The sequence below is a fragment of the Taudactylus pleione genome, unplaced genomic scaffold (assembly GCF_031769625.1).
Source record: "Taudactylus pleione unplaced genomic scaffold, aTauple2 ptg000110l, whole genome shotgun sequence".
Lineage (NCBI taxonomy): Eukaryota > Metazoa > Chordata > Amphibia > Anura > Myobatrachidae > Taudactylus > Taudactylus pleione.
The window spans coordinates 1,702,857-1,717,401 of NW_028284512.1; the positions used below are offsets into that span (position 1 = coordinate 1,702,857).

The following is a 14,545-nucleotide window of genomic DNA, read 5'->3' on the forward strand; positions in this document are numbered from 1 at the left end:
ATGCTGGCTGTCAGAATACCGACAGCGGCATCCCGACAGACACAATCCCGACACTGGAAGGTAAGTTTCCTACACCTAACCCTTACCTGTACCCCTAACCTTAACCCTCCCCCCTGGAGCCTGAACCTAACCTACCCCCCCTAGTGCCTAAACCTAACCTCTCCCTCCCCGCACCTTGAACTTAACCCTCCCCCTTAGGGCCTAAACCTAACCCTCCCCCTAGTGCCTAACCCTCCCCCCTTAGGGCATAAACCTAACCCACCCCATACCCCCGATACTTACCTTTCGGATGCTGGCGGTTCGTAATTCTGGAGCTGGGATCCCTACGCTGTCAGTATTCCGGCGTTGGTATTTAGACTGTCGGCATCCCGTCTGCCGGGATGCTGACTACATCCCCAAAATCACAGATGAAGCAAAATAAAGTGCGAGATACAGCCGCGGCCACTAGTACTGGAGCCTTTTACACAAATTCATATGCAGCCGCACGCACACAGATGCACAAATGACCAGAGAAAGTTTGCAATGCAGTTTTGCTGCTCCCAGTTGTTTTATTTATGCGAATAAGATAAATATTTTGAGCGAGAAAGACACTTGGTGCGACAGAATCACATGGGACCTGATGTGCCCAGAGGGGCTATTTGGCGCTACTGAAGCACCAGTAAGAAAGGGAACATCTGTATTTGGCTGCCGTACCATGGCATCCTTACTGTATCTTATTAAATAAGCAACTCATCTGGCGTTTGACAGAGCTGCGAGTCAGATGATCAGTTCAGACTTGTTAAGAAAAACAGTGTCTGGCTCTCTGCTTCGTGGTGTCCTTAGCAACATAGCAGCTACTGGCCCTAGCGACAGATCCACTGCCAACCTCCATAGCAACGCAAGCTAGGCTGCAATCTTGGTCCGTAAACGAAACGTTAGCTTGATATTTTTAAATGTTTTACTTGATCTAATCCATATAGATTGTAAAGGCAGCATTCTCATTTAATAAGTAGTCTATTGAAGCAAATGTTCAATGATCATGTATGGTTGTGTCAAACAACCGCTGGGTGGTCGCCTACCAATGAACAAAGGCAGTCTCATTGCCGTCACCATAGTGCATGATTTTTGATAGATTATCCTACTTCAAGTATGTGGCTACAAAGGTTGTGTGTAGTAAGATCACCCTGAGGCTGATGTCATTGAAGTTTTTTATGGTTGTCCAGTGACTGAATGATATTAAATGGGAGTGACATAAGAACTGTGAAAGGCATTAACTGATTAACATAGTCCCATTGACTTTAAATCATTATGTCAGTAAGGTCAGCAGTACACATAGAAAGACAGAACTTCAATCAGTCACAATGATTGGTGAGAGACATCAATACCCCTATCTGCAGAATGGAGACCTACTGTTATTTCCTTAGGGAGTATTCAGAACACTGACGTTTCAGCTTGTTTGCTCACCATACCCTGCCCCTATACAGTTATTGTAACCAAATGACAGTGTAAACCATTGAAATGACCCACACATTTTTGGCATTCAAGCTTGGACATATTACTGGGTTCTATATACTAAGCCTTGGAAGGTGGGATGTACTAAGGGCAGAAATGCAGTCAAATCTCTGAAAATGGCGTTTTCGGGGGTTTGACTGCACTTCTCAAATATACTAAGCTTCAACCCGGTGGGTAACACCATCTTTAGGAGCCTGTGGTCTTCTTTCCGTGTCCTGCACTCAGAGGGATCCCACCTGTGGTGTGTGCGTAATTCTGCACATGCGCAGAAGGACGCCGGAGGGACTTTTGGGTCATAAACCCGGAAATCCTCTATCACAAAGGACAGCATGTAATAGGAGAGCTGTCCTTTGCGATTTTCTCGGTACATATCGGTGATATTATCGCTGGTATGTACCCGATAAGTGGCGGAATGTACAGCATCGCGGATAAGATGGTTAGTACATCCTACCCGGAAATAGATAAAGTGGATAGAGATAAAGGGGTCTATTTACTAAGCCTTGGGTGGGGATATTGTGAACGGAGATAAAGTACCAGCCAATCAGCTTCTAACTGTCTTTTTACAGGCTGTGTTTGATAAATGACAGGAGCTGATTGGTTGGTACTTTATCGCCATCGACTTTATCTCTCTCCAAGGCTTAGCACGTAGATCATAGTTTAATATCATTGTAGTTCATCATGAATTATTCTTCTTACAATGAAGTTATTCTCCTGCAGGACACAGCAGGAACGAAAGTAACAGATGTCAAATATCCGAACAGCAAGAAGAACTCTGGAGAGAAGACGCCGTCTAAAGTCACCAAGGAGAAACCACAAAGATCTGAAAAAAACAAGAAAGATAACAGCAAAGCCAAACCAGTGCTGCCTCAGCCAACACCGAGACCTAGATCCCCTGTGCACCAGCAGCCCGTGGTCATACGAGGAGTCACCTACTACAAGGCTGCAAAGCACGAAGAGGCTGATGGCCTTACAAGCCATAGAGGTACGAGGAGTGAAATTGCTCTAACCTACCATTCTCTATTCTCAAATAACTGAATTAATTATATTCTCTTAGTGTTTCATTATAATACCACGAGCAGGATATACAGTATTAACCCCAGAAAATTAGGTCAAACCTCCGGAAACTGCAGGTTTCTGAGATTTGGCGCAATCCCCATCTGCATTAAAGTGGAGCTATCCACTGGCAGTATCCAATGATGAATTGATAAAATAAATAATATAAATATATGGGCGGGATGTACTAAGCATCGCATCCAGGATGCCGTACAAACCATCAATTATCAGATACATAATGGCGATAACTATCGACGGTTTGTACCTACAAAATCACAAAGTATAGCTCTCCCGGTAAGAGCTGTTCTTTGCGATAGAGGATCATCCAGGTTTATGACCCAGAAGTCGCTCTGGGTCATAAACAAAATGATGCGCCTTCCGTGAGGGGAGCTGGGAGGAATTCGATTGGATCCCTCTCAGGGGGTGTAGAGAAAAGAAGCCCGAAGGCTTCTATAGGGTTACGCCAAGGATGGCGTTACCCACTGTGTCCAAACCCAGGAATGTATAGCATTACGGATGTGTGTTAGGTAAGGTGGGCATCCTTATGTAGTGCTGCGACGGGATAGCGATCGCAATGGATTAGCATTTGTTCGCAGTGAGACTGCGTTCGTAACCGCTACTGCAATCGCAGTTGCGATCCGCACTGAATCAGGCCCACAGACAGAATGTACACAAATGATATGAGAGCGCTAGTGAGAACAAGAGGGACCACACAGGATAGATTAAAACATTTATTAAATAACAAATATATGAATAATCATAAAATAGTTATAACCACAAACTATGTTGCACACAAATAATCAAAGAGCAAATATATAAAGTTGTAGCATTAGACCACTTGACGGCCTTTTCCTTATAGATCTGCAATCTGCAGTATATTCCACTATAGTTCTCTATAAGAGATGTAGCTGTTGGGACAAAGACAATGAATACGGGACCCACAGACGTTATGATATAAACAGTCACCTATATGATGCCAAATATTCACGTTTGTAGACAATCGGACTGATACCTGGTGTCGCGCTGGGATCCGTTGCAAACGGCAACCGAGCGCGTAGCTGGTGTAGCTGGTTACAAACAAGGCAGGGGGAGCCGTGGCCACCGGCTGATGGTAGTAATCTTTTTACTGGCTGTGCAAGCTGCAGGTCTCCGTGTGAGGCTTTATCCTTTGAGCAGAGCCATGTTTGCGTGCTCTCTCTCTTAGCGCACCAAGACTTGAGGCAAAGTGTCCATATACAGGAGCCGCATCTAGCGTGCTCTGTGTATTACTACTTCCCAAGCGCTACAGACTAGCAGATTGTGGAATAGGATATCTGTGTATAGAGCATAGGAACCTGGACGCGTCTCTCCGGGGTTGCAGTGTTCCCGGTTTCATCAGAAGGTAAGTCGTCTCCGTTGTGGTATAGTATGGGTTTACATGGCTACCATAATCAGCTAATTAGATTCAGACCTGTTAGGAAAGTCTCTCTCAATTGTTGAATACTGGTGTGTAACAGTTTAACCATTAATATCTCTAACTGGATCTCTAACTGATCCGTCATTTAAAAACCATGGACAAATAACTTAGCAGATATAAATAAAATACTACGATGTAACAACATAGATAAAAATAAAAAATAGGATCAAGATCGCAACGATGTGGAGAGTAAAAGCTGATAATATAAAAATAATATTACAGACATATGTCAAATCTACTAATATGAAAATTAATGTACCAAAATGATTTTGTATATATAAGGGAAAAGGGGAAGGAGAGAAAGAAGAGACCTTTAAATATACATATAGGAGATGGGATATGGTATCCACTTTCCAAAAATACACATCTCTCGTTGAAGCAGACACATTAACAATAAACTATTTATGAAAAAAAAAGATATAGTATAGACAGATGACATAATAATGTTTAGAAGTCGAGATCAATAGTTTTGTTTAAACCGTCAGGAGATAGTGTATGCAAAACATGAATCCAATAGGATTCTCTAATGCAAAGTTTTTTTAACCTATCTCCACCCCGTACTGAAATGGGAATATGTTCTATAATAACCGCTCTCAAAACATCTGGATTAGCTCCGTGAATATGTGTAAAATGACGTGATACACGTATGTGTTTATTGAGACGATTGACTATATTCCGCCGATGTTCTAGAAACCTTAGCTTGAATTTGCGGGTAGTACAGACAGAGGGTCTCATTCAGACCCGGCCGCAAGCGCCTTTGCGCTCGCAACCGGGTCGATGGTTATTGGGCGTGCGCAAGCCCCGGAGCGAGAGAGAAACTCTCTTGCTCCGGAGCTCTCTACAAAAGGGGCGGCTGTCGATGTTTATCGACAGCTCACCTCGTTTTGTAGGCAGGCCGGGGGGGGGGGTGGTTTCCATAACGGATGCCTACCGTTTTGTGGGCGGCCGCACTGACGTCATCAGTGATGTCAGTGGGGAGCTTCCTGCTCAATCATAGCAGGAAGCTCCCTGGTGCTTGCAGTTGCCGAACCCAACCTTAGGGCAGCGTCGTAGCTAGATGGCAGTGCGCCCTGTGCAGCACTGCCGCCCCTCTCACTCCCTCTCCGCCCCCTCCTCCCACCCCCTGAGCTCTTACCCTAACTTCTGACGGGAGGAGGGAGGGCGGGATCTTCCGTCGATTTTTCAGTGGCGCGCACCACTGCCGGAGGTCTCTATCTGCAGACCTCCGGCACAGAGAAGTGTGTGGCCGGTGCCGCTGGAGGATGGCGCCCGGTGCACATGACCCCTCAGCCCCCCCCTAGTTGCGGCCCTGCTTAGGGTCTCGTTACAAGCCCCAAAGGTCGCGATGGTGAACACCTGGTCGGTTGCTAAGCTGTGGGTGGTAACCCACAGCTTAGCTAGCGACCAGGAGGCCGCACGAAAAAAAAGGAAGCGTCCGCCCTCATTCAGAGAGAGCAATCGCTTCTTGCGACCTCCTCTGAATGAGGGCCAGAATGTGAAGGTTTATCAGAAAGAGTGTGCATGTGTGTGTTTAGGTCAATTGGCTCATTGGCTCATTATTTGTACTGACATTGTTATAGCCTGTTCACCAGGCATTAATACTGTGTATAATATATATTAACATGCATTTGTACATGTACAAAGTAGATAAATATTAAATACTAAAAGAAAACAAATAATAGAAATGTCAGTTTGAGACTGAGTTTATTTGTACAACTTTGTAATGATAACTTCCATTGTAATTATTCAGGGGGGCGGCAGTTCTACAAATTCCCAGATGTTTTTCCAGTGCTATGGTCAGCTGTTTCTGGATATATTAATATATCTTCCATTGTCTGACGGTAGTGTATCTTATATGCGATCTCAATGGAAAATACAGTCTGTCGCCTCCACTGTATGCAACCGCAGGGTGGGTGGGTGGCTGTCTGTATGGAGTTACATAAAGAGACCTAAGAAGGATGAGTAGGATGCACTAAATTGTTTAACCTGTTCTGTACTTATCTGACAATCAAAGCTGAGAGCTGCAATTACACTTTCTAACTGACTGCGTCTATTCATAGCTGCAACCGAGGGATCCTCTGTTCCAGGGCTGAATTATGGTTTGTGGGAGCCCCAGGGCAACTAACTTGTCGGGCCCCTACCAATACAATTGTCAATAAGGTATGCTGGCCATGTTATTAAAAAGTTTAATGTGTAAATACTCCCATCATCACAAATGTGTTAAACACACTACAGTGCCCCCAGTTCACAATATGCCACACAAAAATCCCAGTTCACATATGCCATAGTCAGGGCCGGCTCGAGGCATGTTCGACCAGTGTGGTTGAACAGGGGCGCCACCTCATAGAGGGAGCACCTCTCCCAACATCCCGATTTCAGCGGGACAGTCCCACTTTTCGGGCACTGTCCTACTGTTTCACCCGTGGGACAGCTGTGCGGCAGTGCAGGACCTCAGAGAAGCTGAATGGATGCTGCCCACATGCATGCGGCATCCATTCAGTGCAGGAAGAGGGTTGGGAGAAGCCCAGCTAGTGACAGAGTGCTAGGCTCACCCCCAGTCTGACGTTACACGGGAGGCGTGCCATACGGGCACGCCCCCAATTAATGTACTTTAGGGGTGTGGTCTATGTTAATGAGGTAACACCCCCTTTCCAGTCGCGCGTGGCAAAGCCATGTGCGCAGAAGACTGGCTCCTGCGTCTCGGTCGTCACAGGGCTCTGCTCCTACTGGAGCCGGCCCTGGCCATAGTGCCCCCCCATGCTGGTGAGCTAGCTATATGTGGGGGTCTTAGTGTGTGGGGGCCCCGGTCCCTGTTTTTAATTTGCTCTGCTCAGCATGAGAGTGTTTGTATGCAGTCCTCTGCATAAATATCAGCACCCACTGCTCCTCATCTGCCCAACATCAGGCGTTTAGATATCACAAGCATGAATAACTTTCACACTAGGGATTTCATGATTTGAAAACAAATAGATCCAGCAATGGCCACGGTACGTATGCAGAGCACTAAATGTTAACCCATCCTTTTTAAAGACAGATTTAGTGGCTGAAGGCGAGACTGACATATCTCATTGCTGTAGCCTACTGCAAAATTGGTCCTTCTATTGCAGAGTCGTAACTAGACTTTTTGGTGCCCCCCTCATTTTTCAAAGGGACATAATGCACCCAAAAAAGGGCCATGGCTTCATGGGGAAGGGCCAGGGAAGAGATAGGAGAGGCCAGGAGATGCTGGGGATGAAATATGAGGAAGCTACAAGCAAGAATGATAATAAACAGAAATTTGACAGGCCCAAACAGTGCCCCCTGCCCTGCGGTGCCCTGTGCGATGGCACTGGCCGCACTACCCTAGCTACGGCCCTGTTCCATTGTTGGGACCAAAGAGAGGAGACACAATTTTATATTAAAACATGAAATTCTCCTTTCAGTGTTCCAGAACCCCAAATGATATCCTTTATATCTCAATATTCATTCGTACATCTAGAGAGGGGTCTCGCAACCATGTACTGAAGTATTCCCTTCAGTGGTTTGCCTAGTCAATCTGGCAACTGACATTGTAGTATTGTCATTCATCCATAAATGTTCATTTGGTGCTTATACACAGTATAAAACAAGATTTTTTTTTTTGGAACTTGTAATATTTATGTGCTAAAATTAAAAATTTATGAAAATTGCTTAAAGTTCCATGATCATGACCATCTAAGATTGAGCATATTTAAGCAACTCCTGTGTCCAGTATGTTGGTAATTTCTGCAATGTCTTCATTATATTTTAAAACACTTCTTGTACCTACTATCATCAAGTCAGGCGGAGCTTGATGACCTCATAATTGGTTCAGTTCACCTGTGAATTGGTAATGAGTTTCTTCTTTAAATGTAAATTTGCTCCCTTTCTCGTATTAGTACTTAATGGGTTTAGAAACTTGGACCTGAGTTCTAGAAGGTTTAATGCACAGGCGGCGCATGGTATTTCACATAGGGCTTGTCACAAACCTTGTGGTGATAGTGTGGATGTTGTCAGTACACAAAGGATGGTGTAGACCCAGAGCAGAGGCGCTGAGTCTAATCTATCGGTGGCCTTCACCAGGGACCTCCGTATGGGGTTTTGGGTCTCTCTGAGCCCAACACGCAGGTTGTGGTTCTCTGATTGGATTCCTTGTGTACAGGCTGATGGTCACAGGTGATGGTAGTGACAGATAGTTAGTGGCAGAACTGGTAGCTGTGTAGGCGTACTGAAGAGTGGTTATCAGGCATGGGTCGGAAACCAAGTGGGCAAGGTGGTACCAGAGGGAGCGGACTTAAGCAGGTCAGGATGTCAGTAGTCACATGACTGCAACTTCCAAACCCGGAAGAGAGCCAGGCACCCGCACCTACAGCGCAAGAGGGAAACATGGAGGTCAATACTCTATGGAGGAGAGTGCTGAACAAAAGAAGACCGGTACATGCCCGCGGGAGACCAGCGCCACCACTCCTATAGCTGGGATCCTACATGCCGTGACAGGGCCCCTGCATCATACATGGGCACATGGGCACCAATACCATGTAAATGGTTTCACCTGCAATTTCTTGGCTGCATTGTACTATTCTACAGTAATAATGTTTATCCTGCCCCAGATTGTCATTTCATGGAATTTGGATGGCCTTGTCCCATTCTCACATGTTTGAGCTCCTGACCTCTGACCTGATACATGTCTTGTTTGTTTTAAGTGTTTGGACTTTCCATGGTTAGTTTGTGAACATCAGCCAAACAAAACAGCTTTATTAGACCACATTGGTTCATCTCAGCATTCTAAATGCTGGAATAATTCAAGAAAAATAACAATTTAAATCGCCAAAATAAACGAAGACATGCAGTTTTCCCCGTTGGATTACCTGGTATCACGCTGAGCTTTTGAATTTTTTACACTATGCGCAAGGGAAAAGACAACATTTCTAAACCTTCTTTGAATTGTAGTAGATATAACACTTATACCTTTTTTTTTTTAATTAAAAGTCTAGTAAAAATAAAAAGTAAAGAATTCTATGTATGCAGTTGTAATTTTCCTGTAAAATTATCTCATTATAAAAGGAGATTTTGTATTCCGATACATATTCATGATAGTTATATGGCATTAAACACATATTATGGATTATTGTAATTTTTTGAATTTGCAAACAAATTAGAACCATTTATCTATTAGATTGTTATTCCATGGTAGTCAGTAGAATGTGTGCTGTATTATTATTATTATGGTTATTATTATTATCCTTTATTTATAGAGCACAGCAAGGGGCCCTCAGTGCCATACACAGTGCATTCAAAAGCACCAAACAAACACAACAATACATAAAGTGCGTACAGAACTACATTACAGACATAATAGGACTAAATAAACAAAACAAAAAAATACATGGTTGTTACTAAAAAAAAGCAGCACTAGCTGAACCTGTACTTGAATTGATGGGTACAGCAGACAGTTTCAGAGCCAATGATAGCAAAAACAATACAAAGAGGGAATAGATAGATAAGGAAAGGAAGAGTGCACGAGGGAAGAGGACCTGGCTCGTAATGCTGTGTACCATCTGGCCGATATATATCAGCTGTTCAATTGAATGACCGATATGTATCATAGGTGCGACTGCCAGTGTTTACAGATGATATGTCTGTGAACACATAGTGCTATGTGTCTGGGCGGCTTGCTTACTGCCCGTACACTTGCTGCAGAGGCCGCAGGGAGAGGGGCGCCATGCGACCCCGGGCCAGCCGGACTCACGGCCAGATGACAGATGATGGTTTGATCAGTTTGTATGAACAACTATCATCTGCAGATATATCTTTTAGGTGTTTACCCATCTTAAGAGCTTACAATCTTTAGGTGAGGAGGAGTACTTAGAGAATATCAGGGGAAATTAATGTGTTTAGTGAGTATCGAACTTGGATAATAGGAGTGACATAGCAGGGTGATAATGCAGCCTGGGCATAGGTTGGCACCTCATCCCTCTAATAAGGGACACACATGAATAACACAAGTTCTGTGGCTCACTGACTTCAAGTCTACATTTGACCTGGTTTTAATAAGTCACAGAACTCATGTAATTCACATGTGTTCCTTATTAAAGGGATGATGGGCTAGGAAGATGATGAGCCTTGGGACACCCTAGGTGGTTCTACAACAGCTCTCTAGGTTGCAGGGTGCACATTCCAGGCACCCTGCAAGCCATATGCAGGTGCCAGAGGGCAGTAACGGTGCCTAGGCTCTGCATCCTGGGCAGTGGCACCCCTTACACACCCCAGGTTAGGGCCCTGTGATAAAGGCATGACTAGAGTAAACCTATAAGGCTCATCTTCAGACTTCTCAACACTAACATCAGGCACACATGTTGAAAAATGTTTTTGCAGGTTCGTCTTTTTGAGTCAGCACATAGGCACAACACTTTCTTCTAACATTCCAAAAATGTAGCATAGGTAATTTTTTTTAAATATTAAACATGCAGATCACATTGCAGACTGGTTATCTGTAAAGTCTGTCTTCCTGCAAAGCGAAAAATATATCTATAGTGTCTGAAGGCATGATGAATCTACAGATAATCTGTTTTCTTTTTGCTCGGAGGAATGTGCATCAGAATACTGAATATCATGATGAATCGCTTAAGTCTTATTTTGTTGAGTAAATTCAAGTGTTTTCTTGATAACATTCCAAAGTCCAGCTGTTTCCACTCTAACTCGGCTCTTCTATCTACATTAGATCAAATGTGAAGTTTGCTTCTTAAGCAGCTTCCTATAACGCTTTTAAATCACAACTTCTAGGGTCAGTAATTATCTCATAATCTAGTCCATTCATTTTCAAAGAGCTGAGAGGGTAGACTGTTCCTCTGCAAAGGTTATACAGTAACACGTCTCACTGTACATCAGTCAGACAGGGACTGGCATTGATTCAACTGTGATGGAGAACTCTTAGCAACCACCATAACTCCTTATTCAAAACGTAAAAGTAGTTATTCAGATGGGGGTTGTTTGCGGAAAATAAGTAACTTACCATAAGTATCTCTGTTGTTTTCATTTGTAGTTAGTAGTGTGTGGCATTGGTCCTACCTGCAGATGGTAATGTCATCAAAGTATCTGCGGCTTCCTATCATGTCAATGGCCACATACAACAGAATTATCGCCCCCTTCCTAATGCTGCCAAGGCAATCATGTAAAAACAGGACTGAAAATCAGTAATCGGAGCTTACTAGACCCACATCAATGTTTTTCCAAAAACATCGTACTTGGTAGAAATAGCATCTAAAAAAATATATAACACATTTATTGTAGTTATTCTATGGGGAATAATATCCATACACATGGATTATTTTTTTTTAAATAATAATTTTTATTGATTTTCAAATGTAAATCGGGCTACAGGAATAAAAAGGGAAATTAAATGATCAGGAAGGGGGAGGATGGTGCACGTGTAGTAATATACTGTTCGATGTGAGAACAGCTCACAGGACCAACTTACACCTAATTGGCTTCACCCCATAGAATATTGTACATGAAACCTATCACTCCATTGACTGCAATTCCTCCAAGATGGATGGACAGATTTTATGTTGTCTACCCAGAATAAAGTGTCACTTAGAAAGCTGCACATGTATTTTTCTACATACATACTGTATAATGGGGCCGATTCAGACCCGCTCGCAAGTGCTATGTGCTCGCAAGTGGGTCGATGTTTGCCCCCTGCGCATGTGCCGCCTCCTGCGTGCGCATGTGCGAGACCCGGTCAGCGAGGGGCGCTCCGTCGCTACAGGTCTCGCACCAAAACGGGGCGGCTGTCGATTGTGATTGATAGCTCGCCCCGTTTTGGAGGCGGGCATGGGGGGTGGCCATAGGCGCGCGCACATCTCAGGATGTTAGGGGGGGGAGGGGGGCTCCCTTTTCTAATTTGCCCTGGGCTCAAAATACCCTAGTTACGCCACTGTCTTATCATTACATAATGTGCCATGTGACTGTGGTTGCTTTGGTAGCCACATGACACTGTTCAGAACTATGGGCCTGTTCGAGAATCTGCGCAGGCACATGACCCGTTCTGCGCATGTGCAGAACGGGTCTGCGATCCCGCTCGCAGACTGTCAGTGATTGACAGTCTGCTGCCGTTTGTGGGCGGGGAGGAGGCGGCAATACCTTCCGTTCCCCGAAACTGAAGCATGTCGCTGCCATTGGGGGGAGGGAAGAAACCAGGGTCTCCGTCGCCTGATGGAGATTTCCTCGCTTCTTCATCTCAACTGCGGCTGCTGGCTGCGTGACCCCATAGGTAACCGTAGCCAGCCGATGTCCCGGTGTTGGCAACACAGCTCGGATACGTAATGCAGCAGGGGGCATGATGCATCCTGCTGCATTACCATATCAGCACAGACGGAATCGCAAAGCTGCTAGTGAGCAGCTTTGCAAATCTTTCTAAAGCTGGATCAGGCCCTATACCTATAAATCATCAATAGCAGCCTGCAGTAACACATCAAGGAAATGGTAATTAACAAGCTTTTTCTTATAGCCTACGACAGTGCATTTTGTCATGGTACTGATGCTTTGTTTTGTCACCAAAGCTGTAATCTAGTTATATTGATATATTTTGCTTTATATTAACATTTCTATAATCTACTAAAGATGGTAATAGCTATTAGAGCATTCCGGCGCTTGGTGAATTTCAGTTAAGCAGGCCCCATAGAAATTTATGGGGAGCTCCTTGTTCGATCAAAAACGGGATTGAAGCAGATTTCGCCGATATGTGCTGCGGACCCTGTACATACATTTTGGGGAAACATATTATTTGTAGGTACCTGTTAACGTTAAGTACCCATAAACCTGTATAATAAACCAGTGACAAGTGTACTGGCCAGCAGGAGCTAAACTTCACAAGAGTGTATTATTGGAGACTGTAAGGAAATAAATCAGTGTGATAGGTATATAATTGCTGCTGCGGTGGTTATATGATATGAAATAAAACTTGCTGGAAGGTTTGGGCTAAACTCAAAAGCAGAGGGCCTGATTCAGCATGGATGGCAATTGCAACCGCGTACGCAGATCGCCCGATGGTGCGTGTATGAAGCGCAGTGCACGTGCGCAGCGACAGCATTGCGATCGCACTGTGATCACGCACGTAGATAGAAAGCTATCACAGAGTGAGAGTGAGTGATGGGACGTCAGTGTTTGGGGTTGGTGATTGGGAACGCCGTTTGAACACAGTTACATGGGCGTGCATAAATTAACCACTGCGATGGCATACACAGCTTCAGTACTCAGTGCGTGCAACAAGACTTTGAGGGGTCTATTTACTAAGCAGTGTTAGGAGACAGAGTGAAAAGTGATAAGGTGCCAGCCAATCAGCTCCCAACTGTCATTTTTCAAACACAACCTGTTAGATGACAGTTAGGAGCTGATTGGCTGGCACCTTATCACTTTCTTATCACTTTTCACTCTGTCTCCTAACACTGCTTAGTAAATAGACCCCTCAATTTCTGAGACAGGTCAGAGCTGCTGTAATCCTGCGTGAGGGTCCGATGTTACTCAGTGTTACCGATGTGTACACAGGACTGCGAGGTATTGCGGATTTGAGCAAGCGGTAGTGCTGGCTGAGCAGTTGCAAACATTAGCATATTTTTGCAGCAGAACTGCGTGCGATTACTCAGCTGTGATCCCAATAGCGATACATGCTGAATCAGGCCCCGATTCCCTTGCTGCTTATTGCATTTTGAAGTCATTAGTTAAACGTAACATTAAACTGCATAAACACTGCTCAGTTTTCATATCTATATAAAGTTAAAAAATCTTACACGTCAATTTTTTAAAGTGAGATTTCATTAAAAAAAATATGTATCCTTAGGACATAATGTAGAGCAATGATTAGTATTTGGCATATAAACAAATATGCTGAAAGATCAAATGAAAGATAAAAAAATCATGGTTAATGCTAATTAGTGCATGCCGCATTATGCTAATGTAGAAAACTAATAAAGTTACTGACATGGAAATACATCAAAGTTAGGGCCTCATTTATCAATGAGTTTTATCATTCACAACGAGTGATAAAACTTGTTGTGTATTATAAATGGTGCTCCAGCCAATCAGCTCAAAACTGTCATCTGTTTGAAAAATGACAGTTGGGAGCTGATTGGGTGGAGCATCATTTATCATACACAGTGAGTTTTATCACTTGTGAATGATAAAACTGGTTGATAAATGAGGCCCTTAGTGTGTAATGAGAGCAGCTGTTTTATCCCTTGCTCCTGTTAGAGGAAATCACATATCTTAGCTGCTGTTACTGTCTAATTGTTTTGACTAGAGATGAACTTTTCGGTTTTGGCTCAGATCTTCCCGCCATGTTCGGATCTCAGAACCGAGATGTCCGTGAAAGATGACGTTTTGCCTTATTCTGAGATCCGAACTTGGTGGAAAGATCCAAGCCAAAACCGAACCGTTCAAGTTTTAACTATGGGTCACATTGGGGTTTATGTACTGTAGCATTGGACACAATGTATGTAAAAAAAAATAAAAAATACACAGTATGCAGAGCTGCAGGTATCTTAAGATTCC

General features: G+C 43.9%; 1 protein-coding gene across 1 annotated transcript in view; it reads left to right on the forward strand.

The window, feature by feature from the left end:
- The window catches only part of OLFML2A (olfactomedin like 2A), an 89,981-nt gene that overhangs the window by 55,991 nt on the left and 19,445 nt on the right, over positions 1-14,545 (forward strand). Inside the window, exon 5 of the mRNA XM_088471097.1 lies at positions 2,209-2,473. Coding sequence (XP_088327223.1) covers positions 2,209-2,473 — 265 coding nt within the window. The remainder of the gene's footprint in view (positions 1-2,208; positions 2,474-14,545) is intronic.